Source organism: Daldinia vernicosa, assembly GCF_022497035.1.
Source record: "Daldinia vernicosa strain CBS 139.73 unplaced genomic scaffold F5Y00scaffold_66, whole genome shotgun sequence".
NCBI classification, from domain to species: domain Eukaryota; kingdom Fungi; phylum Ascomycota; class Sordariomycetes; order Xylariales; family Hypoxylaceae; genus Daldinia; species Daldinia vernicosa.
Window position 1 is genome coordinate 25,883 of NW_025953982.1, and position 26,595 is coordinate 52,477.

A 26,595-nucleotide genomic window follows, 5' to 3' on the forward strand; every position below is an offset into this window, starting at 1 on the left:
TTATAGCTTCTTATATACCTAGCTGTTGTTTCGTGATCAGGTATAATTCCGAGTTGGTTCATATTCCTCATCACAACTTCTCATGTATTGTAAGTGATGGTGAATGGCTAAAGCTTATTATATTTATTAAGGAATTATACTTTGAACAATGATTAAGTATTGATAAACTTAGAATAATCACTGATTTTATATGTAGAGTGAGCATGTATGAGAAAATAACCTTGCGAGCTGCTCATCAGTGATAATATATTAATCAGATGAACCATTCGCATGATACTTAGCTTAATATGCTATCATAAATGACCTTTGATATACGAGCCATAGATTATCTAAAGTATATATGCGGCGACTATATATAATGACTCGAGGTTGTGGTAGCTTTTATTTCATTCTTCTACCGTTCCCATTCAAGAATCTCATGTCCAAAAACGTATAAACCCTCATCTCACCTACTCTTTTTACACAATCCTCTGTTTCAACCATCAATATAAGGAAGCAACCCCAGATCTCGACCGCCTCCCTAATTTCTCAACATCCTAAGAAGAGGCGAAAACTATACCGACATATAGTTAGGATCATACAAACATCACACCTCGGTGAGGATTAACAGCACCGTCTGCCTTCCCGATTAGGCAGGTCAGAATAGCTGCCAAACTATTTCGGGCTTAGTCCAGCAAGCTTTTACTCCAACTAACTCCAACACCATATTCACGTGAAATGACGTGCTTCGATACGTGCAAAATCCATTTAAAGCGACTTTGATATGTAGTATATAAAATATAATCAATAATACGAATTATGTCGTTGGTCAGGGGGGTTACTGCCAAGTCACGACAACACTAAATTTGGCGATATCTCGAGCTGAAGCTGAGCCAAGCCTAAGTGTTAAAGCTAGCTGCACGATGGACGTCGACGCGGAAAAGAATGCGCAGGCCACGGCCACTGCGTCCCGCGGCACCACCGACCATGTGTATGTCGCGGAAGATAAGCTTCGGCGCTCGTTGTCCGCGCGCCAGGTCCAGATGATAGCTATCGGAGGTACCATCGGGACTGGTCTTTTTCTAGGAACGGGAAAGGCGTTGGCGACGGGTGGACCGGCCTCGTTATTGCTTGCTTATGCTATCGTGGGAGGCATCGTGTTCGTGACGATGCTTTGCCTTGGTGAGATGGCTGCTTTTGTTCCAGGTAAGAAAGATATGCCGATAGTAACCGAACTTACAACGAACTGTATCCTGTATCTATACTAACTTACTTACCCCTTAAAGTGGCTGGCTCCTTTTGTTCCTTCTCGGCGCGTTATCTAGATGACGCATGGGGTTTCGCTCTGACGTGGAATTACTGGTTTAACGATGCCGTATCCACGGCTGCTGATCTAGTTGCCTTGCAGCTAATCCTCCAGTATTGGACTGACACCTTTCCGTGGTACGCCTTGGGGCTTATCATCTGGTTCTTACTCATTTTGGCCAATATTATAAACGTACGGGCCTATGGTGAAGTGGAGTACTGGCTGTGTCTCCTTAAAGTCATCACCATTGTCATCTTCATCATCCTGAGCATCGCTGTAAACGTCGGCGGAAACACGACGCACGAATACATCGGTGCGCGAAACTGGTATATCGGCGATGCGCCCTTCGTGGGAGGTATCGGTGGATTTGCTAGCGTCTTTGTAACCGCGTCTTTTGCCTACGGTGGCACCGAGTCGATCGCTATTACCGCCGGCGAGACTAAGGATCCGGCTCGCCAACTACCGCGTGTTGTGAAGAATGTCTTCTGGCGGATCCTGTTCTTCTATATCCTTGGCTCCCTGATGATCGGACTTAACGTACCGTATAACTACCCGAACCTCAACTCTAAAAACACCCGTACCTCTCCTTTTACTATTGCTTTCCAGATGGCCGGGTCTAAAGTAGCGGGGTCCTTCGTCAACGCTGTTATCCTCACAAGTGTTATTTCGGCAGGAAACCATGCGCTTTTCGCCGGGTCTCGTCTATTATACACCTTATCCATTAACGGCCACGCGCCCAAGGTATTCGGGCGTTTGACTCGATTCCAGGTTCCTTGGGTATCGGTCCTCTTCACGTCGCTCATTTCTGGTCTGCTGTTCGGCGCATCTTTTATCGGTGCCGGCCAGCTGTGGACGTGGTTACAAAACCTTGTTGGTGTCTCCAACCAGTTATCATGGATCAGCATTGGTATCGCATCGCTACGCTTCCGTGCCGGCTTAAAGGCGCAGGGAAAGGAGCATCTACTGCCATTCAAGAACTGGACGTATCCGGCAGGACCAATCATCGCCATAGTACTTAACAGCTTTATCGTTCTAATCCAGGGATGGAGCTGTTTCAGTCCGACTTTTAATGCTGTCGATTTTGTCAGTTTTTACATCGAGTTGCCCTTATTTGCCCTGATGTTCGTCGCGTGGAAGTTGATTAAGAAGACGAAGTTCAAGAGGGCGAGTGAGATGGATCTGGTTACTGATGTGTATACGAAGGACGACGTGGAGCCGGAGGAGGATGGATGGGCTGGAAGGGCTAAGAGAATTGGTGGCTGGTTCTGTTTTTAGTTGTGTTACCTGTTACCCGATTTATTTAGTTATGGGCTAGCTATTTTCAATATACCCTCTGATATTCGTTTCTTGTAAATTTTCGACACTTCTATATTGTCTAATAGACGTGTTAATAATGGTAATGGAGATAATATCATAATTTTCGTAAAATAAGTTTAACAAGGGTCCGGGTCATGTGTTAGTGGAAGAGCTCCGAGACCGAGGCCGAGACCGAGACCGAGACCGGGGAAATAAATTCAAACCGCCGCTAATTCAAAAGACTTTTACTATGTATAAACATTTAGAATAATTGGGGGTTTCTTTACTATTCCATTTTACGACTAAACACGATGTCGTATGGATCCGTAAGTGCGTCAGAGGGATCTACGAAGGATTCCGATACCCTCGTTCAATCATCGCAGGTTGGAGACGATGTTGAAGGCGGAAGCATGGCCCCGCCTATCGGTGAACAGGACCAGGCAGATGGTCTTGTAGAGCATGGCGATGAACAAGGCCAAACTGTAGGGCAGAAATTGAAGGGATTCTACGAGAGGAACATTGGTTTATTCTTCGTGTTTCTTGCCCAGGTTTTCGCATCGCTGGTACGTCAAACGGTCTCACTCAAAGTCAAGTATGGATACCTTAGGTACTAATGACGAAATAGATGACGATGACAACACGACTGCTCGAGACGGGCTTCGAGACGAAGTTCCATGCCTTGCAGATCATCTTCGTGCGCATGCTTGCGACGGCGATATTGGGTTCTTTGTACATGTGGTATAAGAAAATCCCCGACTTTCCGCTTGGCCGTCGCGATATCCGGGGTCTCCTGGTGTTGCGGGGACTGGCTGGCTTCACCGGCCTTTTCTGTTCTTACTGTAAGTTTGATCTCTCTCTATGATCTCTATGATCTCTATATGCACTTGGATGAAACGACCGGAGCTGACACAGGTTATAAGACTCGCTTTCGTATTTGAACATATCAGACGCCACGGTGATTTCCTTCCTGGTACCAACTATGACCGCTTTCATATGTTTCATCGCTCTAAGAGTAAGTAGAGCGAGCACCCGAAGCTATATTTTAAGCAGATCTTATTCTAACTTGTTAGGAACCATTTACGGTGAAAGAGGCCATAGCGGGTTTGATCGCATTCGCTGGCGTGCTCTTCATCGCCCGACCAACGTTTCTCTTTCCGCAGCATAGAGCACATGAGCCGGAGCTCAACGGGACCAGGATATTTATGGCAGATCAGCCCAAGGGCATAGTCCCCTCCGTACCTGCGACGCCGGCTGAACGCTCGATTGCCGCACTCTTGGCCGTCATCGGCACTTTTGGCGCTGCTGCTGCGTACTCCACGATTCGAGTTATCGGGAAGCGCGCGCACTCGCTCGTGAGCGTCAACTACTTCGCTGTTCTTGCGACAGTTGGATCGTTTGTTATCATCCTCGTTGTTCCGGATTTGCACTTCGAGATCCCTCAGAATGTTACGCAATGGTACAATACTCCTTTCGTTTTCCGTTTTATTTGGCAGTTATGGCTAATACTCTGTAGGGCTCTACTGGTAGCCATAGGTGTTGCGGGGTTTTTGCTACAGTTCCTCCTGACGGAAGGCCTGCAGAGGGAGAAGGCGGGTAGAGCGACGAATCTGATCGTAAGTCATTATTATACAAACACGTGTGAGGTTTGAAACTAACTAGGGGTCCTAGTATACGCAAATGGTTTTCGCGCTTATCCTTGAGAGAGTGGTCTGGGGCACAACACCTCCGGCCGAAAGTCTCTTTGGTAGTGCTTTAATTATTGGGTCTGCGATATGGGTTAGCCTACAGAAGAACAAGGCGGCCACCAAGCAGAAAGCTCTGGTCGTCGACGAAGAGCGGAGCCTTTTAGGGGCTGATGCTCCTACAGAGAGTCATGAGGACTAATGTTTTAACGAAGTGATGTTCCGCTAGATTTAGCCCTATTGAAGTGCCGCGTAGAGATAGAGTTGTATACTACCGTGCTTCTTTGCTGATCGGACCCCCGCAGTATTAGTTACGACCTCATTGTCAAATCTGTGTTAATGGAGCAGTTATCCAGCCTGGAAATCCCCTTGTGTGGTCCCTTTAAACCTCCACCAATGTCCATTCAAAGGAGGGGACATTTCTCCAACTGGAGATCCGATAATAGGAGTCAAACGCAATGCGATGCTACTACCTAATAGCTGCAGCCAACCGCTTACACATGCAGGTTGAACTCACCTAGCATTTATGCAGGAAACTGTAGATCTCAACGGTCAGATGCGGCTCGACGTCAGTTGATGGTCTTGAGGGGAAACGCATTGATGCCTAATGAAGACAAGTTTAAAGCATATTGTTGTCACTAGGACAGAACCAAAGGAAATGCTAGAAGTTATCATTGAAGTTTTATTTTCCATCTAAAAATGGCTGCGACCGAGTCATCCTATTCGACACCCAAGTGGTGGAAAGAAGCTGGTATGCTAATCGAATTATTTGATCCTTGAATATACCCTTGAATGGCTTATTCCTGCTGCTTAAATCGATGTTATATCATAGAACTTCCGTGTTGGTGAATGGAAACTGACCTTCGAACTCCTAGTGGTCTATCAGATCTATCCAGCAAGCTTCCAGTGCCAGGTAGGTACATCTCGAGGCCGTCCTGCCAGAATAGTATTAACTATGTATAATCCGGTGTAAAAAGCCTGGAGTGACCTCAGGATGGGGTACCGTAAAGGGTATTACTTCACGGCTGGACTACCTGAAGTCCCTGGGCATTGATGTGGTCTGGTCGTCACCTATCCTTAAATCTCCACAAGCAGACATGGGTTATGATATCGCCGACTACAAACAGCTTGACGAGAGATATGGGACACTAGAGGACATCGACGAGTTGATTGCCGAGCTTAAGAAGCGCGACATGAAACTCATGATGGACTTGGTGGTGAATCATACCAGTAATGAGCATCCGTGGTTTCTCGAGAGTTGCGCAAGTATCGACAGTCCTAAGCGCAGTTGGTACATATGGAAGAAGCCAAAGAGCATCGGCCCTGATGGCACACCGGAGCCACCAAACAACTGGGCGCAGATTCTGGGGGAAGCCAATTCCGCCTGGACGTATGACGAGAAAACCGGCGAATTTTATTTAAGTCTTTTCACGCCGGAGCAGCCAGACTTGAATTGGGAAAACCCTGACGTGCGGGCGGCCGTTTGGGATGTAATGCATTTTTGGAGTGGGTAGCATATTCATTTGCCTCTTTTTTATTTTTGCTCTAAGATCAGAGCTTGTACAATGTTAACCCTACTGCAGTGACTCGAGGCGCATCTGGTTTTCGAATGGACGTCATCAATCTAATATCCAAGGCGCCTGGCTTTCCCGACGCGGATATAGTATTGGATCCCGGACACAGGTACCAACCTGGATCCAAATACTTCGTAAATGGGCCGAGGCTACACGAATTCCTACGAGAGATGTACCGGGAGGTGTTAAGTAAGTACGACACGATTACAGTCGGCGAAATGCCCGGAGTTAGCGACGAGAAGGAAGTCCTGCGGAGCGTCGGTGCCAATTCGGAGGAGTTAAGGATGATCTTCATCTTCGATCTAGTCGACATCGACAAGCCGAACGTCAGGATGGCCCTTAAGCCCTGGGACGTCAAAGAGATGAAGTCGATTATCACGAGGTGGCAGCGGGTGATGATAGATAACGACGGCTGGAATTCAGTGTTTATTGAAAACCACGACAATCCTAGATCAGTCTCGCGGTATACTGATGACAGCGACGAGTGGCGAGAAAAAGGGGTTAAGCTTCTTGCTCTAATGCAGACCACTCTTGGAGGTACGCTTTTTGTCTACCAGGGCGAGGAGATCGGCATCCGCAATGCTCCTACGACTTGGGACATTTCCGAGTTTAAGGACATCGAGACCATAAACTACTGGAAGAAATGCGAGAAGCTTTATGCAGGCGACAAGGAGAAACTCGCCTATGGCCGCAAGGTAATCGACATGAAAGCGCGTGACCATGCTCGAACTCCTATGCAGTGGACCTCAGGGGAGAACGCAGGATTCTGCGACCCGGGTACTAAACCGTGGATGCGAGTCATGGACGACTACCAAAAAGTAAATGTCGAAGTTCAAATCAAAGCAGACGACCCGAATGAGTTTTCCGTCTGGCAGTTCTGGCAATGGGCTCTCAAACAGAGAAAAGATCACGCGGACGCCTTTGTGTACGGAGACTTCCAGGAGCTGTCGCCCGAGCACCCGGAGGTCTTTGCATATATTCGTGCAAATGGTAAGGGGGATCGCTGGCTCGTTGTTCTCAACTTTTCTAAGAAAGAGCTCGAGTGGACATTACCCTCGGATTTCGAGGTCGAGTCTTGGACTGCCGGCAATTATAGGAAAGGGGCTCCGGAGAAACCGAAGCAGTCGGGTGTGCCTTTGAAGCCTTGGGAGGGCGTATTGGGGAAGCTGAAATAGCCCCTGAACTACATATTAAAGTTAGGGATATAATAGCCCATAAAGTTAGGCAGGATCGATAGGTAGTTATCTCTGTACTTGTCCAAGTTACGTGTCAATTCACTCTACAACGTTCCTTCTGTTATGTGACAACTAAAGCAAACAAGCAGTCACGTTGACTTATCTTAGGTACCTAGGTACCTATACAATAACAGTCACTAACTGGAAGGTTATGAATTGAAAAAATTGCTGTGAGCTTCAACAAGTTTCCGGAAACTTCGAAGTTGGTCGAGTGGTGACGGCTGCTCTTCCCGTAGGTTGACTCCTGGCCCGCAGACGGGAAGGTAGGAGCAGAGCTTAGATCAGGGTAGACGCATGTCCCCTTTGCGGAGCGCCTATCCGAGTCGCAGGCAGGGAGGAGGCCTATCGAGAACTTCGCGCAGCCGAGGGTTCGATGCTGACGAGTGTCGAGCCTTTACGCTGTATTTTTTTTCTTCTTCTTTTTTTTTTTTTTTTTTTTTTTTTTTTTTTTTTTTTTTTTTTCGCCTCTTACCTACTTTCTCTCTTTTGTTTTCAAGATTCCTCATAGGTAATTTGATTCTAATGCATGCGTAAATTACATTAATTACCTAGCTCGTGAGATCTGAATTTGTACTTGTGAATTTGAAGCTGAGCTACACTTGAGTATATAATTGGACAAAGTTGAGGCGGTCCTGCTGTGTCACTCCTGTCGTGTCGCAACAACCATTATGCATTCGTTAAATAAATAAAGTGTTTATTGTCAAGTATATTCATATTTTCTGACGTATGTCCTTTAGGGTTATGATATATATCCAGGTATTAATACAGGCGGAACTTGTGACTTAGACAATGATTTGGCTAAATGTTTTACTTCATATAACCGGTAGATAATCTTCATTATTGAGTTGTGGACGTCTTGGCAAAAGCTCTCCCATACTGACAAGACATTGGTTAAGCGGGAAGACAGTATATATTAACTAATTATAGTTACTATAGTCTTCACATTCAGTGCTGAGGAAATGCCATGTTACCATCCTCCAAGCTCCTAAAAGGGGTTCACTGCATTTAGTCTTCTAGGCTAGCCTTGGTAGGGTCCCAAGCAATAGGGGCATATACGTCCGCGTTCAACTTCTCAATGTCCTCCTGGGATAAGTCAAAGTCGTAGATTGCGGCGTTCTCGATAATTCGGGAAGTTGTAGCGCTCTTGGGAAGCGGGAGATAGCCCTTCTGCAAGCTCCATCTAATCAAGATCTGAGCTTGAGTCTTGCCGTATTTCTCGGCGAGGCTAACCAGAGTAGGGTCGCCGAATCGTTCACCCCTGACAACGGGACAGTAGGCCTCGACGGCGATGTTGCGCTTCTTAGACCATTCGGCGATGTCCTCGCGACGGCACCATGGATGAATCTCCCACTGGCCGACTGAGATGACACCTCCCTTGCCCTTACCGCCTCGTTCGGCTTCAAGTTCCGCAATGTGCTTTTCTAGCTCGTCGAGATGTTGGACACCATAGTTACTGACACCGATAGATCGGACTATAAATTATCAGTAAGCCACACCAATAATATTCCCAAAGGCGAAAGGCGACAAGAGAATAAACATACCCTTGCCCTCCTCAACAGCCTCCACGAGTGCTTTCCACACTCCTTTTCGGGCCGCTGAGCCGCCATATGGCGCATGAATGAGTATGAGATCGATGTAGTCCAGGCCCGCAGTTTTCAGACTCTTGTCCACTTGTGCCTTGGCGGCATCGTATGACATTAGCTCTGGGGGAATCTTGGTTGTGAAATAGATCTCAGACCGCGGTATTCCGCTGGCGTTGATAGCTTTACCACATCCTGCTTCGTTGCGGTAAAAGACGGCCGAGTCGATGTGGCGGTAGCCGGCTTTGAGTGCATCCGCAACGACTTTCTCGGTCTCCTCTGCCGGACTGGATATCGGGAATTAGATTAGACACACAAATAGCCTTTTAAATTTACTTAGGTAACACCGGACTCACGTTAAATATACCTAAGAGGTGTTAACTCGACCGCCTAGAGTAATATGGGTCTATGGGTCTATGGAATATAAAGCACTTACACCGAAGCCCAATAGGGGGATTTCGTAGCCACTGTTTAGCTTGAAAGTGGAATTGATAGTGTAAGAGGTCGCCATGGTTCTGCTAGGGGGGTAGCTGGTTAGCTTGATGTAGGGGTACCTGGCTAAGGTTACAGCCGCGGGATTATAACACAGTCTTGGCCGAAAGCTTGTCTTAAGCAGGGCAGAATAAAAGTTGATCCTGTATAAGCTCATGGCCGAGGTAGAGTATAGGTATGCTGGGAAGAAAATAAGTACTTGCCTAGGTTAACTTTCTTTACCTGGGAAGAATACCGCTACTATTTTGGCTATAGGAGGTTATAAGCAGAGGACAGTCTGGTCGGTGGCACACTGAGGAGGAGGAAGAGAGAGATCAGTTTGAAGGAAAAGCTCCAAGACCAGAGACTAAATAATGGGCATCTATTTATACATAGTGAATCAATAGTCGCTACCTACTAATTGATTATCAAGCCATACATTATTTATTTAGGCCCGAAGAGTCACCATCTTAGTCGGCTTTTGCTTTAGCTATCTCCGCTGTCTCCTCGACGAAGAATACTTACTGGTGCATCACATATCGCCTTTTCCCCCGAGCATCTCGTAGAATAAGGTAGCGTCGACGGAGATAGTGACCGCCTTTAATTGAGGTCATACTTAAATCCTAGCTGTTACAATTTTCACCTTGGAAGCTACGGGAATACTAGCGGGTGATACTGACGGGTCTGACGAGAATTGCCATAAGGGGTGTCGTACATACTTGACATATTAGGTGGGTAGGTATCTCCTTGCGGTAAAGATGTGGCGGGGATACCTCTGCTTAACTGGTTCGATGGGTTACGTCCCACAGGGTTCCCGCGCGCGCAGCTTCGCTTGGGATGCTGATAATATGCGAAATAGAACGGTAGCCCCCAGCAAAATTTTATAACGTAGTCTCGACACTTTCCCTCGAATGTTTTACGTAAAAAAGAAACCCCGCTGCATACGGAACCATTCATCTAGATACACGGACTTTGCTGATGGAGATTACGGGACAATTCTGTCCGATTGAAGGCTATAAATCATATTATCACGGGTATAAGCACCAATATAAGAGGCATACATCGACTTCTCATTTAGATTGACGTCATTGACCCCTAATAGCTTTTTATATATGTAGTACATTAGGTACCTATTGTTATCTACAGCTTAATAACAAGTACCTAGGTATTATCGCGTAGCGGGGCGGACTAATGGTGGGGTGAGGGGCATTTCTTTCAATAGGTAAGTACATACACTAGTTCTATCATGTTACAATGAAAGCTTCATTAAAAAGCTTCATTAAACACTACCTCAATCGTTGTCCATTAGAACAATCACTGTGTACGCATTGAAAATCATTCGCACGTTCTATTCGCTACAAATTCAAAGCTCTTTAAAAGTCAGTGCTGAATCTTAAATACAAACTACCTTACTATCTTCATAACTATTTATTTCTCATAACTATCTAATAAACATCTACTTTTATCTAATATCCTCCCTCGAAAGTGGTGCGCTCGTATATTTTATATATGATAATATAGTAGAGATTTATACCGATAAATAAGTCGCCAGCTATGCAGCTTGTTGGATCAAAGGCGTCGCAACGCCTAGATGAGATAGGCGAGGGGAGCGTCACTCTGCTCCCCGTAGAGCCGGAAGACATGGTAAGTCTGCATCATCATCAATTGATACTAACTATAGCATCTAACATATACCAAGTGGCACGCAAACAATCTAATAGGACCCGAAGACGTCGTCAAGGCGCATGCGATCCGAAAAGTGACGACAGAAACAAAGACCGGTAGCACAATTTCAGAGAGGGTACATACCGATCTTACGATACGAGTCACTTCGACCTTTTTCGACCCAGGCGCGTCACAATTACATGTATCAGGCACTGTGATCGTCGAGAACAACTTTGTCAGCCTCGGACAGTACCACACGCTTGACCTCGAGCTGAACCGGCCCTTCACCTTATGGAAAAACTACGGTTGGGATTCAGTAGCAAAAGAAACGCTCGTAGATGCGTTGAAACAAGACAAGGAGGGCGCCGTGGCGGCTGTTGTGATGCAGGAGGGTATCGCGAATATCTGCTTGATCACCGAATATCGGACCGTACTCAAACAAAGGGTAGAGAGTACGATACCTAAGAAGAGGTCGAGCAGTTCAGAACAGGACTCGGGAATGAAGCGATTCTTCGAAAAGACCTTGAGCACCTTAATGCGCAGCATAGATTTCTCGGTCCCTCGACCGCTACTACTTGCTAGTCCCGGGTTCGTCGCGGGAGATTTTAAAAAGTACATATCGGATGAAGGTGCCCGAAGGACTGACAAAACAATGATGGCTATGGCCAAAGAGGCCACAGTAGTACATTCGAGTTCTGGACACCTACACAGCCTAAACGAAATACTCAAAAGCTCCGAAGTCATGGCAACTATGAAAGATATGAAGTTCTCTAAGGAGACGAGATTTATGGATGACTTCTTTGACAAGTTACGAAAAGACGATGGTCGAGCCTGGTACGGTACGGTACCGGTTGAGAAGGCCGTTAAGGAAGGGGCCGTTGGTAGAGGAGGTGGTGTCTTGTTGATCAATAATTCACTATTCCGAAGTATGGATATCGCGACAAGGAGGAGATACGTGGCTATGGTTGATAAGGTAAAAGAAGACGGAGGAGAGGCCAGGATACTTAGTAGTGATCATGAGAGCGGGCAACGATTAGATGCTTTAGGAGGCATCGCTGCTATACTTACATACCCTATGCTAGATCTAGACGAAGACGACGAAGCAGCTGCCGATGGAACTGCTGAGACGGAGGAGAACATGATAATATGAATGCTTCTATCTACCACCCTAATTAAATTATCACTTGAAGCAATATTTTACTGTTGATTATCGTTGATTATCATGTTCTGTACATATGTACGCGATCTCCTCGTGTAGCTCGATTAAATAGTCAAGTGGGTGATGTGTTGGAGGCATATATAATGACGCACATAAGTCTCGAATTGCGAAGATGGCGCGCATCAAAGGAACCCCCGAAATTAATTGAATTGAAGTACAAAGAAAAGTGGGCTCTACGTCATTATGCGCCGTTTCTTGTCAGTTCTAAACGTCTTAGTTATAATAAGCCGTTCGACTAGGATACACAGGCACTGGTTACACTAACCAAACTGACCAGGTTGATAAGGCAGATACGGTGTTCAGCTCAAGAGGAAATACGGAACTCTATTAACTTGGCGATTTCCGTTTCGATCGTTCCGATCGAAGTTATCCTAATGCAACGCATCCTTTCCAACTCGCGCCACCCGCGGCATTCCATCTTCCTGGCCTGACAAGACAGCCTTAAATCACTCTACCATGCATAGCAATTGTAATATAATATTGTTGTTACCTATAATTCTCAAGACTAGCTAGTTGGGATGGCTACTATTCCCCTGTGCCCGAATGTATATTTAACTCTTATTTACGATTGAGACATATGAGCACTAAGTCTTTAAGGCATTCCTTTGACTACGGATGCGACGGAGCGAAACATAGCAAGGCAGACTACGCGCTACGATATCTTGCAGCAAACCTGAAACCACTGATCGCGAAATATCACTTGAGCTAACTGTCTATTCTACGATTATATATTATATACGTACGCGACCAGAGCGCCATTGCGCCTAAGCGAAAGACCAAATTTGGTCCCTATTCCCAGGTGACCGCGGTCGTGGCAAGATAATGGAATATGTCGACCTCTTTACCGGCCACCGAGGTCGCGCGCCCTCAACAAGACGATCTCACCGCTACCCGTGTTAATACAAAATCGAACCACAATGGATTGGACTCGCTTCATGATCTAGGGCAGTCGCCTACCATCTCTGATGATCCGAGTATGTTTATGGGTCACCACCCCATACCACACTTTTATTCATTTTATAAACGTTTTAGCAATCTTACCTTAGAGGTTATTTCGCTAACACTCCACCTTAAACAAGGTACTAGCACACTGCTTAAAGGTTCTGCCAAGAGAGGCACAAATAAGCTTACGCGGAAGGATACGGGAGGAAAGGATGTAAAAGATAGAAAGGACGCAGATCCCGGGGTGCGGACCAGCGCGCAACCTACACCCTCGCCGGCGCTCGATCCATTATCTCACGTATGTTTTATCTCCTAGTTTCCCGACAATGGGAGCTGACTCGTTGATCCTAGCATATATTTGCAAGGACCAATACCGAACGATCTATCGCCTCGAGGTTTCGCAACTCTGGACGGCCTGATAGCCCTGCCAATGAGGCGCTACCTCGTCTTTCCTCCGATATGTCAATCAAGCAAGTGACCCCTCAGCTCGATCACGTTAAGGATAGAAGGTATGTTTATAAGGCTAGCTAAGCGAAGAGTTTGTCATGGACTAATAAGTTATTTGAAAACAGAAAGGGAGGTTTCCTTAGTCGCCTTAGCATGATCAGCGGCAAGAAGAAAGACAATGGTATTCACGACGATGAATCCGAAATTAGCGAAATGAGGACCGAGGGCGCGAATGCTGTTGCTTTTTCTTCTACTGTTGGCGCCGGCGGATATATCCCTCACCATAAAGAACCACCGCGATATATCAGGGTTAGAGCACAGAATAAGAAAGTTAAGGAGTTCAACCGCATGTTTCTCGCGCAGGAGCTCGTAGGCACGCAACAGCCAATTCAGGATGGTCAGATAGGCACCGACGACGGAAGTGCAGCAGTACAGGAGCCTAGCAAGGATGAACCAGCACCAGGAGGCCCTATCTGGGCTGTTGAGTTTAGCAAAGATGGAAAATACCTAGCTACTGGAGGTCGGGACCGGGTTGTACGCATATGGGCGGTTATCGCAACACAAGAAGATAGGAAAGTGGACGAAGAGGAAGAAAATGCTACCAGCGAGAAAGAGGAGCGTCTAAGCGCGCCGGTATTTCACGCGAAACCGATTCGGGAATTTGTTGGCCATGCGGGCGATATTCTCGATCTCAGTTGGAGCAAGAATAACTTCCTCCTTTCTTCGTCGATGGACAAGACCGTTCGCCTATGGCATATAAGTAGACAGGAATGCTTGTGCACATTTAAGCACAAGGACTTTGTTACGTCTATAGCCTTCCATCCTCGGGACGATAGATTCTTCCTAGCAGGTTCTCTCGATTCTTACCTGCGACTATGGAGCATTCCAGATAAAGCTGTCGCTTATTCGAGCCAGCTCTCCGATTTCATTACTGCCGTTGCATTCTCTCCCGACGGAAGAACTGCAATAGCAGGGTGTTCGAACGGATTTTGTATGTTTTATGAGACCGAGGGTCTCAAATATCATACACAGATTCACGTGCGGTCATCACGAGGCAAGAATGCTAAGGGGAGTAAGATCACGGGTATCGAAACGATGGCATTCCCTCCGGACAGCCCGGATGGTGTGGTGAAGGTTCTCATCACATCAAATGATTCCCGGATTAGGATCTACAATATGGGTGACAAGAATCTCGATTTGAAGCTCAAGGGCCACACAAATGCGTGTAGCCAGATAAGAGCGACGTTCAGCGACGAGGGTAATTATATCATATGTGGAAGCGAGGATAAGAGAGCGTTTGTATGGTCTACCAGCTCAAAACTTGCCGAGAACAAGGAAAAGAGGCCTTGCGAATACTTCGAGGCCCATTCCGACATTGTTACTGGAGCCATTTTTGCTCCGACAGCGACACGACAGTTATTGCAATCTTCTGGCGATCCTATATTTACGCTATGCAATCCTCCTCCAGTAACATTGCTCAGCAAAGAGGAATCGGCCGTGACTCGAACGGTAGAGTCTCAAGATACGCAGTCTGAAGGCTCAACCAAGATAAAAAAGCCCGAAGAGTCTCCAGTGTATATCGCACGCTCCGCTCACTACGATGGTAATATCGTCGTAACTACTGATCACGCAGGTCTAATCAAAGTCTTCCGCCAAGATTGCGCCTTCGTCAAGCGTCGCCATGATAATTGGGAGACTGGTTCGACGTTCTCTAGGAAGCTCGGAAGAGATAGTTTGCTCGGACGAAGTGGTAGCATAGCCACGCGAATTAGTGCTAGTAGCCGAGATCCGCATTCTCGCCGAGGTTCACTCACGCAACCGCTTCAGGGTATATTCCAGGCCAACTCGGATAGAATCAATACATGGCGCTACGGCGTCGAAGGACATCCGGGTAGGCCGGTCTCCCTAGCTATATCAACCCCTACGCGTAGCGAACGGTCCTTATCGCCGAGTAAAGCGGCTCGTACTCCCGCAAATTCCACCCCGAATACAAGAAGACATCATTACGCAAGCATGTCAGTTCCTAGTGCACCGGCGAGTCCTTCCTCTGGTAAACCAATAAATGGCATTACCGACCGTTCAAATTTACGAGATTCACTGGTACCACCAACACCGAGCTTCTCATTCCGACCACTCGACGAGGAAGAAGATGAACTGCGTTTAGACCCTGCTGGCGCGAGCTATTCGTTCTGGAATCTTAATAGATGGCGAAACAGCAGCCAGGCGCGAGGTAATGGCATTCATGGCCTAACTCCTGATTCGGCGCATAACCGTTCTGCAAGCACCGGTGTGGCCTCTGACGTAACGGTGGGCAAAGATAGTCGACGGAAGAGCACAGCAGTAGATACGGAAGAATCCGATAAAAACGACTCGTCAGAAAAAGCTAATCGCCGCAAGAGTTTGCCGGCGGGAGCAATATTGTCACGGGCCCAGGAAGGTAACCATCTGGCTCCCATCAAGCCCGCTGCTCCTCGACCTGACTCGTACGTCAGCCACGTGAGCTCGGAATTAACCAGCGAGGACGGCGAAGATATGCAGTGTCGTACATGCGGCAGCCGAGAGTTCAGGATGAAGAAAATCGGGGGCAAGAAGAAGCTACTTTGCGGGAAATGTGGCCGGGCAGTTTGATCTTACCGCGGCTAGACGATGATGTACAAATATATAAATGAGATACCTATGCTTAAACTATTACACGGTTGTACGAAGAAGAGCGGGTTTTGGAATGATTGGTTTGGTTACATATACGCATGGCGATGGACGTTGGTTTCTTTCTACATATCAACAGGGTTTTGGAGTTGATGAAGAGGACTTGGGGCATTGGTATTGTGATATTGATCATCGGGGCGGAGATACCACGATCAATTTAAATACTGCTCTTTGATATATATATATACCTTTCAATTCACGAAGTTTCTCACGTTTTAACTTAGTAGAAACGAATACGTTTCTGACATGTTTCTATTTCGTTTCTTTTTAAATTTGACCTTGACTTATTTGATCCTGGCTCTGACAGTGCAGTTTCGGCTCCTCGTTCTTCATTGGCCTTATAAGTCTATTAATTAATTATCATTTTCTCGTAACCTGTTATTATAAGCCAGCACGAGACAATGGACCTACCACCAACTAATCTTCACTCTACCGTATTTAATATCGTCGATCATTCATACAGACGTCTTCAAGGCATCATCGTTGCAATAGTCACAACCCAATTGACTTTAAAATATACCTAATACTCATTACTCAACTATTACGAGCTATCCATACAGCAACAACAAAGGAAAATAGGATATTCAAAAAGTAATTAAGACAAAGACAGGTATCATCACCACCGCCAACCAATGCTCTTCCCTAGCAACTTTTTCAAAAAATGAAGAAGCCAATCTGAGTCCTGGGGGTATCTCCGGGTATATCCACATCTGGAACTTCCTGATTACGACTTCGTCCTTCCTCCATTCCCATCTCCATCATATTATACAAGACGTATCCAAAAGGAGTGACTATCACACTTCATACACCCTCTAGATCCTAACAGCGTTGCCACTTTCGGTAGGAACAGTAGTGCTCACGGGGCCGGTGGTGGAGATGGGTCCAGAGTACTTCCCGTCCACAGTCCTCTCATTGGTGTAGTTACCGTTGGTTTGGTTTCGATTGGTGTAGTTGCCATTAGTGTAGTTTCCGTTTGTGGTATTGGAGTTGGCAGCGTGCGGCTTGCGGGTAACTTGGGGAGCACCAGGAAGATCGGTACTCTTGGACGCCGCACCGATAGAGAAGACGGGGCTCTCCCAACGCTCACCCTTTCGGGCCAGTTCCTTGTACTCGGTAGCCTTAGAGCTGATACCGCCAGGCAGATGGATGTTGGGGAAGATACTGTCCTCCCTAGTGACGGCCATGTTGACCTTCTTGTCGGCCGTAACGGCCTCTGCCTTCTTTTTACCTTGGAAGAATTGCTTCTGAACCGCATTGAAGTATCGGTTGTAGATGTTCGGGGCGTTTTTGGGGTCGGATCGAGCCTCATCGACCGCACGATCCGCCTCCTGCTTGACCTGCCATAGCAGTTGATCAAATTTGTTGAACTGGTCTTTGAGCTGCTTCTCGGCGGTCTTCTGGATCACTGGGCGGAGAACCTTGAGCATAATGGGCTTGAAAAGAGTGAAGAGGATCTTGTGGTTGGACTTGACAAGGTTGATCTTGAGGTTCTTAACATCGACATCAACCTTGTCAAGTTTCAAGAAGTGCTGCCCGTCCTTGTCGTCCGCAGTAGACAATTTCAGGCGGAAGCAGAACCCATCGCCACCCATTTTGATATTAGCAACGCCGGAGTCGGTAATGGAGGGGAAGCCTTGCTTGTGCTTGACATAGAAGCTGACATCGGGCAGGTCCATCTGGATTCCAGTGACTTTGACGTCGATCGTGTTCTTGTTCTTGCTCGCAATCTTCTTGCGACCCCAGCGGAAGTAGTTTTCGCTGGCGACTTCAAGGACGTTCGGCATGAAGTTGTCACTCTCCAAAACGAGATTCTCCACGACGGCATCAATCTCGCTGTCGGAATACTCGATCCTGGGGATGGGAATGTATGCAATTTTCTCAAAGGCGGCCGGGAGGATGACATCAGTCAGGTCTTTGATCAACTGAGGCTTGAAAGTTGCCTTGCCATTCTTATCGTGGCCAAGGTCGTTGAACAACTTCTGTACCGAATTCGCGAAGGCCTTGTTTTGATGGTCCTGATCGAACTGATCGGCCAAGAACTTGAGCTCGTCAACAACGCGATCAGTGTGAGCCTTGTACTTCTCACGGAGGAGATAGTTGCCGTGATCATAGAGGCGGTGCCAGTCCTCGTTAGAAGCATCTTCCATAATGTAACCTTGCTGCTTGAGACACTTGCGGACGTAAGCGTTCATAGACTTGAACCAGTTCTTGAGCTCGGGATCCCTATCGGCATCCTCATAGATAGTGTTGATAGAAGACCAGAGATCATCAGTGGATGTTCCGTTGGCGAATCTTTCAATCAAAGTCTAGCACGAGGTTAGCTTTGTCTCATTTTTAAGAGTAAGCACTACATACCTTCAGGTCAGCTTCAGCGGCAGCCAGGTGGGTTCGTGCCTTCTTGACAGTACCGGTACCTCCGGTGGCAATGCTTCTACCATGAGAGCCATACTGCTCAGCCAAATCTAGCAGCGTAGTAATGGCTTGCTGATAGTCAGGGTGTTGCTGACATTCAACGATCATTTTCTATTTATCTTTTGTTAGTACCGGTAATCATATTTAATAGGGATGGTTGCTTACCTTCAGACGCCAGATGATCTGATCACGACGCTCCTCGGGCACCTTCTTCGAGAGATACTGTCTAACGCGAGCGCGATACTCTTCGGCTGTCTCCTTCGAAGATTCGCGGGTCTCTGGGTCAACGTTGGAGACGACTTGCTGCGTAGCCCTGCCTGTCGCATTTTGTGCAGCATTCATGCGATCACCTGCCGACCCGTCCGGTTGTTGAACAGCTCCGGCTCCGGCGTTTGCAACACCTTTGGCATCCTGTGCTGGGTCGCTCTTGTAAAGATTCTGGAGCTGGGACCTCAGTGTTTCCTTGGAGAAATTAGGAGGATCGTGCCAGACGTTGTCCTCAGCAGGACGATCGATTTGAGAAAGTTCCTCGCCAGCAGGCCGCACCACGTTCGCGGCATTGGTAGCGGCATCGGCAGCAATGTCGCGTAGTAGTACGGTAGCATCATGGACTAAGAAACGGTTAGCAATTATGCTGATTAACGCGCGGGGGGTCAATGATCAACTTACGAAGCTTGCGGAACTGGCCGTTGGTGATAATCAATGTTCCTAGAGTCCGAAGCCCCTCAAGAGCCTTGTCGCCATGTTGCTTCGCCGTATCCTTGTCGACGGGAGCATTGGGTACGCTTAGGGTACTGGGGTCAAACTGCTGGGTCTGCCAGATGAAATCCTGTAGGAGGTTTCCTTCGTTCTTGGATAGTAGAAGCTTCTTAGCTTGAGTCACAACATCCTTCACGTCTGCGACAAGTTCTCGTCCTTCTGGTGAAAGTCGCTCTGGGGGGTTTGCTAACGCCCTAGACTGGAGGAAGCTGTTTAGGGCGACATCTATTTGTTCATTCTGTGACATCTAGTGTAAGCTTTGTATTGTCGAATAGGGGTTCTATATATGTCTATATGTGAAGAGGCACTTACGGATGGCAGTTTGCCAATCTGAAATGCGTTGACGATGCCGTATATCTGAAGCTTTCGGTTGACATCGGCTTCCTTCTGCTTGATGTCGGTTGGTTTGTTTACGCTTGCCATGATGGCGTCGCGATATGTAAATAGGGTATATTGATATCAGTTCTTAGTTAGGTATTCGACGATGGCGCAAAGCAGAGAATCGGGTTTTGGGTATCACGGTGAGGGTATATTGGTATATTGGTATATTAGGGTAATTGGGTAATTGGGTAATTGGGTAATTGAATATAAAATTGTTATGAGATTGCGAATTCACAATTCACAATGTATGAGAAAGCTTAGGTGAGGAAGAAAGAAGAGGAGATGATGAAATTTGAGGTCTGGGGGAGGACAAAAGGCGTTTATTATACGTTGACGTAGTTGAAATGTAAGTAAGTCGTAAGTAGTCGTAAGTAGTATTGAAAGCTACATTATATGAGCGCATGCAGCTGGCCGAAAGTCTATAGTATATACATGACTAAGTGCTGTTCTTTACTACTGATATTAAGTACCTATCTGATGCAATTGTCCATCTTGGCCGTGCTTGCCCAAGTCTAGATCTGTACTTGGAGTACCTCTTAAGATAATTAGGTGTTGATGACGTGAAACCTGGAGTCGTTTAATCCAGTACGTCATACATTAGGTTAAGTAACCTGTATTATCTAATAACAGTGGAACGCATTCTCCTTACTGGCCCAAGCTCCCGATACCTTTCTGCCTTCCTGCCTTTAAAGCTTTGGAGCTATGTTAGCATCTTCGTCATCCTATCACGACTACTATAAAAATCCTGGATTCGTCATCCTCGAACTGGAAAAGAGTCAAAGAAACTATGCTGCCATGGAATTTACATACTATCAAACCTAGCGATAATCAAGACTATTACCACCTAACTACAACGCGAGTGACGGAAAGACCAGGATCAAGCCAGCTTTAGGACCCCCCTTTTTCCGTATGTGAATTGATATCAAGAATGCCGCTCTACCGCCTCGTAAACTCGACTAGTACCATGGCTGCGATAGTCAACATGCTGTTTCATATGCGCGCAACGTCTTTAAACGAAAGAGTATCATGAGGAATGCGGGTATTCCTAGTCAAGTCGTACCCTAGTAGAATCTCAGATCCACCATCTACGGAAATATATCTAATAAGAGATACAAGTCCCAGAGATGTTTCAATGTGGGACGTACCAGCAAGTAATACACGTACAAGATGACTCGGGTTCTCCATATATAGGACATGGCCGTCTTGGGAGACCGGCATACGCCACGCGGGTCCTCAATACACGTGTATCGCGACTTCAGCGGAGAGAGCTTGTACGCAAATTGATTTTTCGAAAATCTTCAATTTCCGCATCCGGCTGTCTATGACGTAAAACTACCCAAGATGAATAATATCTCCAACATCAAGCTATCCCAAACCCTACGAAAAAAGGCTTCGTTACATAGTTCTAGTCAAGTCATGTGGAACGACTAAACAAGTTATTGGTTGGTAACAGGTATGCCTCTATGAAACAATCTGGGGTTGATACTTGCTACACTTGGCCTCGACCGGATCTCGATTGACGTCTTGGACGAGTATATTGCAAATTCTACGACATGTCCAACCCAACCTGCCAGCCTGCCAGCTTGCAAGAACAAGAACAAGGACGGGTTAACCAGTATTTTATTTTAATATCCTGGATCGAATGAAATTCATTCCCCGGACCGTCGTCTCCACCGTTTGTGCGTCGTGGTCGTCGAAATTGATGGTTAGGAGGGTTACATTGCAGATCGCCTCACGACAAGCTTCTGCCATCATGACAACACTTTTACCATCCCGTTCCCGATCGATCTACGCCAGGGCAATCAATTCTTATTTTGTCAAACCTCGCCCGTATTAAGATAATATCCATAGTGTATTGTTGAGGTGTGGCGATATCTAATTTCTTCTGGTAGAGTTTGAGTACCCTTTCAGCCTTTTCGCGCATGTGATTATATCTTCACCCTCCACTCGACTATCAAGCATCTAAAGGCTAGACCACTTCGATTTCCCAATGGGGAAATATATCTAGGCTTAGGCACATACATATGCAGGTTAATTCCCATCTATATTCGGAATGGCTACTATTAGACTGGGCTACTACATACACTACATAGCAATCCACCAAGATTAACTCCACCGCAAAACGTGTTTATAACGGATACTTACCCACCTGTTTCCACTGACAAACGTTCATAAACAGGGTTAGCTACCAAGACCTTAAGACAGATATAACATGGGAAAAAACGGCAAGCCACGAACAATCACTTCACGATTCATGAGAAACCTGAGTTAGTAGGAGAATAATATTGATATTGCTATGTACATCTCAATACCTCTGAGGGCCAAATCAACGAATAGAAAGCGACCTGGGTGAAAGTCAACCTAGTCAACCTAGTCAACCATCATGAAAACCTAAACGCCGCCATCGATGCAAACCCGTCCGCTTTCAATGCATTTTCCATGATTTTCCCTGATGATGTCGTATTTAGATCTCCTGCACGAACTGCGGGCCCATTAGATCGGTAGCTGCGAGCGCGGGGGCCACAAGCGACTTGTAGGGCATGGTAGCGACGGGCGTCGGGTCGAGGGCGCCCGAGTCCTTGTTGCGCTTGAAAGCGAGGAGACCGTTGTCACCTCCTTGGTTCGTGACGAAGGCCAGGGCCTGATCGGAGTCCTTGCTCAGGCTGAACATGCGCGGGCGCAGGCCGCCGGACGAAATAGTGTCGGCGAAGTCGAGGTGAGCGGCGCTGCACTTGCTAGTGCCCTTCTTGAATACGAAGTGTGCGATGCTGTCCGTCTCGTTACCGCTGATTCGGTTCGACACATACACGTCCCTCTGGTTGGCAGCGACAACGAGCTCGCCCGCAGCCGCGGAGGAGGCATTAGCCGCCGGGACGGCGCCGTAAGTGCTCTGCTTCTGGAGTTGCTTGAAGCTGATCGAGTCTTCAGTATAGGTGAGGTTGAATAGGAAGAGCTCGCTAGTTAACTCGGAAGCTAGCGTGTAGTAGTGGTCGTCCCCATCCGAGATGAAGCCGCCATGGCGAGGTCCGGTACCGGTAGGTAGGGTTACGTTGCCGGTAAACTCGTACCGGTCATCCTTGCTGTCGAGCACCAGCACCGTGTCGCCACCCAGGTCAGGGATGACAAAGAATCGACCAGTCGGGTCGAGGAGAGCTTGATGCGGGTGGTGAGCTCCTTGAGCAGGGTTAGGCTCTCCCGGAACAATAACGCTCTTCAGGTGCTTCAAGCTGCCATCAGCGGCCGAGACATCCCAGACGTCAATAGTACCGCTGCCGTAACCGGCGCCAACCATGCGGGTCTTATCGCCGTTGAATTCGAGGAAGACTACACCGGACGTGCCATTTGCGGCGGAAGCAAGAGTCGGCTTGCCCGAGTCGAGCGTAAAGAGACTAGTGTCGTTGGCGTTCTCGTTGACAGCATACAGGAGATTTGGTTCCTTGAAGAGTAGCCAGCTGGGTGCTGTCCCAGGAGCGGTATGGTTTCCAGTTATGGAGAACTTGGACCCATCAAAATCGGCAGTTAGGATCTGAAAGGGAGCGCCGATGACGAGCTTGCGAGATTCAGCTGCCGGAGCATCTTCGCGAGGTATAAGTGACGGCATCGCTGAAGCCGTGCCAAGGAGAAGTGCTGCAATAGTTCCCTTCATGTTTAAAATTGTGGAGGGGTAGAAAAATGATAAGATAGAAGGTTAAATGGTGATACGAAATGCGTTCAGATGGCGCCTGCTTAACAAATATGTAGCTAAAAATAGGGAAAAAAGGGAGAGAAGAAGTAGATTTGTCGTGGCGTTTATAGCAAAACAAATGGCTGGAGGCTAACTTATGAGCAGAAGTCAACAAGGAATTTGGCGATAATTCTCTAGTGACTAACGCTGAAAGTCGGGCTTCAAAGAATAGTTAATAATAATAGTTAATGATATGATGATGAATGACAAAATGACAAGGTAATTGTTCCCAGTGTGACCTAATTTCTTTGGACAAGGAACAAATGATTTTCGAAATAACAAATGAATGTGTCTATGTATTGATTACGATATTAGACCTGGACAATTCAAACAAGGGAATATAGGTTTTGCTTATTGTTACTCACCTTCAACCCCCACGTGAAGCTGTAAGTTGCATCAATTCCAGGATACGAATAAATTGACAGATAGACGTGAGAAGAGACAACTAGAAAAAATCGATAAGAACGAAGACACGATCATAAATAGAGAATGACCACAGAATGACTAGAGAATGATTAGAGAATGACCAGGCAGAAGGAAGGCTTTGGTTCAATTTTATTATTCACATTCAGGTATTCAACAGAGCATTTAGCGCTCCCTTTTTCTTGGCTCGAGATGATACCTCCCTATTTCGAACAGACTTAAATAGTTACACGGTGCTCAGCATAACTCCATAGGGCTGTGTTACAGTTTTATTGGTGAATGTAGAATGATATGTACCAACAAGAGACCACATGCATCTGACTAAGTGCAACATTCACAGGTAGGTATGTCATGTTGCGCCGCTTGGTTGGTTGTAAGCTTAATAAATTATCAAGTGGACAATACCTAAATAGGAACATCGTCATAAGGAGACTATGGAAATTACACTGCGATTCCCCTAGGTATTGTATTACAGCGGGGAAAGATCATCGGGACTTCGGTGTGGATTCGGCTTGTTTAGGATTGATAGGCGCGAATCAATCCCGCGCCTTCTTGTATAGTGAATTAAAGGGCTTTTAAGAGCCAATCGTCTGACTTGCGCCGCCTCCTCTCCAGACGGGGAAGTTATTACATATGTGCCTGCCATATCTGCATATGTAAATGCACAAACAGACATTAGTGTATGTATATACATATGTTAGGTACATAGTAGGATCCCGACTAGACGGAACTGACAGCTTTTGAAACGCCCTATTCGTCTATTTGTGTATCCGACTAGTTAACTTTATAGAAACAACCTCTAAATGACGCCAGCAAATCACGCTACGTTTTACATTCCATCCTTCAAACAAAACACCATCTAACCAATCTTTATCTCACCTCACTTCACCTCACCTCACCTCGCCTCACCAAGTAATCGTAGCAACCGCATCCTCATACATCTCCCCCCTCCCATCCAACAAATTCTCATAAATCCACCTCCCCGCATCATCCCTAGAAATCACATACCCCACCGCCGGCGCATCCCCCAGCCCAACTCGTATCTCCTTCCGCGGCGCCGCCTCGTCGACCAAGAAGCTAGGCCGCACGATCGAATACGCGTACCCGTACTCCCCCGCCCCCTCCACGAGCAGCTTCTCCATGGCGATCTTGTCCTCGTGCGGCACCCGCAGCATGATCTTGTACATGGGCACGAACAATATCGGCACGTCGCGCGCCGACTGCGATATCCCGCATGTGCTTACCACGGCGACGCGCGGGCGCCAGCGTTCGGTGGTAAGTAAGGGGTGGTGGTGGTGTTCCCGCACGAGGGAGATGGCGGCTTGGAGCGCTGCCATGCCCTTCTCGCAGACGTGGGGGTCGTCGAGCGTCATGCGCGAGAATTGTAGAACGCCCCCGATGGTCGAGACGATGGCGTCGACGGGCTGGGTCCCGACGACTAGACATTGGGCTACGGCGGTGGCGTCGTGCGCGTTGCCTTGCACGATCTTTAGATTCGGGAATTGATCTGCCGGAAATCGGTCGGTGAGCTTGGATGGGGTCCGGCAGAGCGCGATGCAGGTGTGGCCTGCGGCAAGTGCTCGGGTTAGCGCGCCTAGGCCGATACCCCCGGAGGCGCCCATGAAGGCGATGAGTTTGGTGTTGCTTGATGAGTCCATGCTGTTTTGCTCTAGTATAGGTGAGTGTCTTTTTAGAGATATAAGGTGTTGTCGTAGACTCGTAGGTGATTGAAAGGGTAAGTTATGTATGTCGTGATCACGTAGGTAGCAGTAAGTGTATATATGTGTAATAAAGATGAGTTGGTATTATGTCAAGATTATACTATGCTGTTTTCGATATATCGTGCAAGTTGCAATGTGCTCTGTTGTGATGTCTGAAGACGTAGTTATGTATGTATAAAACTCTAGCTACCATCTCAACGGAAGGACGGTCTTTTATATTATTACTTTACGTTAACAACCCAACTATCATATTGTTACACATTCCCAATAACAAGCGGATGAATCCAACTCGTCCCATAGATCCGAAAGATAACCGTCGCAAAGACCTACCTCGCGCAGAATTCGGGGCCCCCAAACGTGAAGTATCGTCGGTGGCTCAGCCGCAGACCTACGGAGGGTTAGTCATCCCGCCCAACCATCATTCGCTCGGTTGCTCATGGCGGTTACTATGTTAGGCTTAGAGCCAGCCTATGGACCACACAGCTCAAGCCGCAAAGCCCCGGTTTCCGTTCTAAGTAACTCGGAGATGCGAGACACATCCGCGAGAGACGGCCTTCAAACCATCCGGGTTATTCGTACAGAGTCCGAAAGGAACCGATGTATGCGCCGCTATTGCTTATTCCGGGCTTAGATGCTTTTGACATGTTAAGTATATATAACTATGATATAAATAGCATCATTGATGAATTGACTACCGAATTGTGGTTCCTCGGCTTTTTAATACTGTGTTAAGACGAAGATGATAAGGAGTACGTGTCTTGCCCTTCTACGAACGCCAGACTATAATTATTACTCAAGTCCCTAGGTACGAGTGAGGATAGTCTTATATAAAGCTATTCTACACCATTCCTAACACCACGGACCGATTATGAAATAAAGATGCTAGTTTATAGTTAGTAGCAAAGGTAATCCACTAAAGAGTCCTTACGTTAAGTCCTAAAGTCAACAATCGAGCTTCTCTATTTTTATTCCATCGTCGAATTTACAACAGGTCGAATATATGAAAAGTATGCTCTCCTCACATTCACATCTCAACATATACTTCACAAAGAACCAAATCACACATATCACAA

At 46.9% G+C, this 26,595-nt stretch overlaps 9 protein-coding genes across 9 annotated transcripts; 5 read left to right on the forward strand and 4 right to left on the reverse strand.

The window, feature by feature from the left end:
- Positions 1-672: 672 nt before the first annotated feature.
- On the forward strand, positions 673-2,670 carry F5Y00DRAFT_247774 (tryptophan permease). The gene is made up of 2 exons (XM_048009323.1): positions 673-1,185; positions 1,266-2,670. The coding sequence occupies exons 1-2, from the start codon at positions 903-905 to the stop codon at positions 2,558-2,560; spliced, it is 1,578 nt and encodes a 525-aa protein (XP_047860755.1). The 5' UTR covers positions 673-902; the 3' UTR covers positions 2,561-2,670.
- A 142-nt stretch (positions 2,671-2,812) lies between these two features.
- F5Y00DRAFT_247775 (uncharacterized protein) lies at positions 2,813-4,928 on the forward strand. The gene is made up of 6 exons (XM_048009324.1): positions 2,813-3,144; positions 3,207-3,420; positions 3,502-3,593; positions 3,652-4,037; positions 4,095-4,194; positions 4,250-4,928. Exons 1-6 carry the CDS (start codon positions 2,893-2,895, stop codon positions 4,463-4,465), a joined length of 1,260 nt encoding a protein of 419 aa, XP_047860756.1. The 5' UTR covers positions 2,813-2,892; the 3' UTR covers positions 4,466-4,928.
- A 34-nt stretch (positions 4,929-4,962) lies between these two features.
- Positions 4,963-7,471, forward strand: F5Y00DRAFT_273504 (glycoside hydrolase family 13 protein; the record flags this gene model as incomplete). The annotated part of the gene is made up of 4 exons (XM_048013189.1): positions 4,963-5,014; positions 5,139-5,176; positions 5,241-5,769; positions 5,847-7,471. 4 exons carry the CDS (start codon positions 4,963-4,965, stop codon positions 7,010-7,012), a joined length of 1,785 nt encoding a protein of 594 aa, XP_047860757.1. The 3' UTR covers positions 7,013-7,471.
- Positions 7,472-7,765: 294 nt separating this feature from the next.
- On the reverse strand, positions 7,766-9,540 carry F5Y00DRAFT_247780 (putative aldehyde reductase). The gene is made up of 5 exons (XM_048009325.1): positions 9,348-9,540; positions 9,089-9,170; positions 9,009-9,019; positions 8,614-8,939; positions 7,766-8,544 (listed from the first exon to the last, which is right to left on the reverse strand). The coding sequence occupies exons 2-5, from the start codon at positions 9,161-9,163 to the stop codon at positions 8,078-8,080; spliced, it is 879 nt and encodes a 292-aa protein (XP_047860758.1). The 5' UTR covers positions 9,164-9,170; positions 9,348-9,540; the 3' UTR covers positions 7,766-8,077.
- Positions 9,541-10,370: 830 nt separating this feature from the next.
- Positions 10,371-11,983, forward strand: F5Y00DRAFT_247783 (uncharacterized protein). The gene is made up of 2 exons (XM_048009326.1): positions 10,371-10,767; positions 10,823-11,983. Exons 1-2 carry the CDS (start codon positions 10,678-10,680, stop codon positions 11,936-11,938), a joined length of 1,206 nt encoding a protein of 401 aa, XP_047860759.1. The 5' UTR covers positions 10,371-10,677; the 3' UTR covers positions 11,939-11,983.
- Positions 11,984-12,395: 412 nt separating this feature from the next.
- On the forward strand, positions 12,396-16,321 carry F5Y00DRAFT_247785 (WD40 repeat-like protein). The gene is made up of 4 exons (XM_048009327.1): positions 12,396-12,981; positions 13,087-13,247; positions 13,301-13,458; positions 13,522-16,321. The coding sequence occupies exons 1-4, from the start codon at positions 12,837-12,839 to the stop codon at positions 16,022-16,024; spliced, it is 2,967 nt and encodes a 988-aa protein (XP_047860760.1). The 5' UTR covers positions 12,396-12,836; the 3' UTR covers positions 16,025-16,321.
- Positions 16,322-16,661: 340 nt separating this feature from the next.
- F5Y00DRAFT_247787 (uncharacterized protein) lies at positions 16,662-20,188 on the reverse strand. Its single transcript, XM_048009328.1, has 5 exons — positions 19,586-20,188; positions 19,184-19,511; positions 18,680-19,125; positions 18,458-18,625; positions 16,662-18,408 (listed from the first exon to the last, which is right to left on the reverse strand). Exons 1-5 carry the CDS (start codon positions 19,694-19,696, stop codon positions 16,915-16,917), a joined length of 2,547 nt encoding a protein of 848 aa, XP_047860761.1. The 5' UTR covers positions 19,697-20,188; the 3' UTR covers positions 16,662-16,914.
- Positions 20,189-21,838: 1,650 nt separating this feature from the next.
- Positions 21,839-23,907, reverse strand: F5Y00DRAFT_247790 (putative isomerase YbhE). The gene is made up of 2 exons (XM_048009329.1): positions 23,744-23,907; positions 21,839-23,670 (listed from the first exon to the last, which is right to left on the reverse strand). The coding sequence occupies exon 2, from the start codon at positions 23,298-23,300 to the stop codon at positions 22,119-22,121; it is 1,182 nt and encodes a 393-aa protein (XP_047860762.1). The 5' UTR covers positions 23,301-23,670; positions 23,744-23,907; the 3' UTR covers positions 21,839-22,118.
- Positions 23,908-24,600: 693 nt separating this feature from the next.
- Positions 24,601-25,661, reverse strand: F5Y00DRAFT_247792 (NAD(P)-binding protein). Its single transcript, XM_048009330.1, has one exon. It carries the CDS (start codon positions 25,457-25,459, stop codon positions 24,707-24,709), a length of 753 nt encoding a protein of 250 aa, XP_047860763.1. The 5' UTR covers positions 25,460-25,661; the 3' UTR covers positions 24,601-24,706.
- Positions 25,662-26,595: the final 934 nt, after the last annotated feature.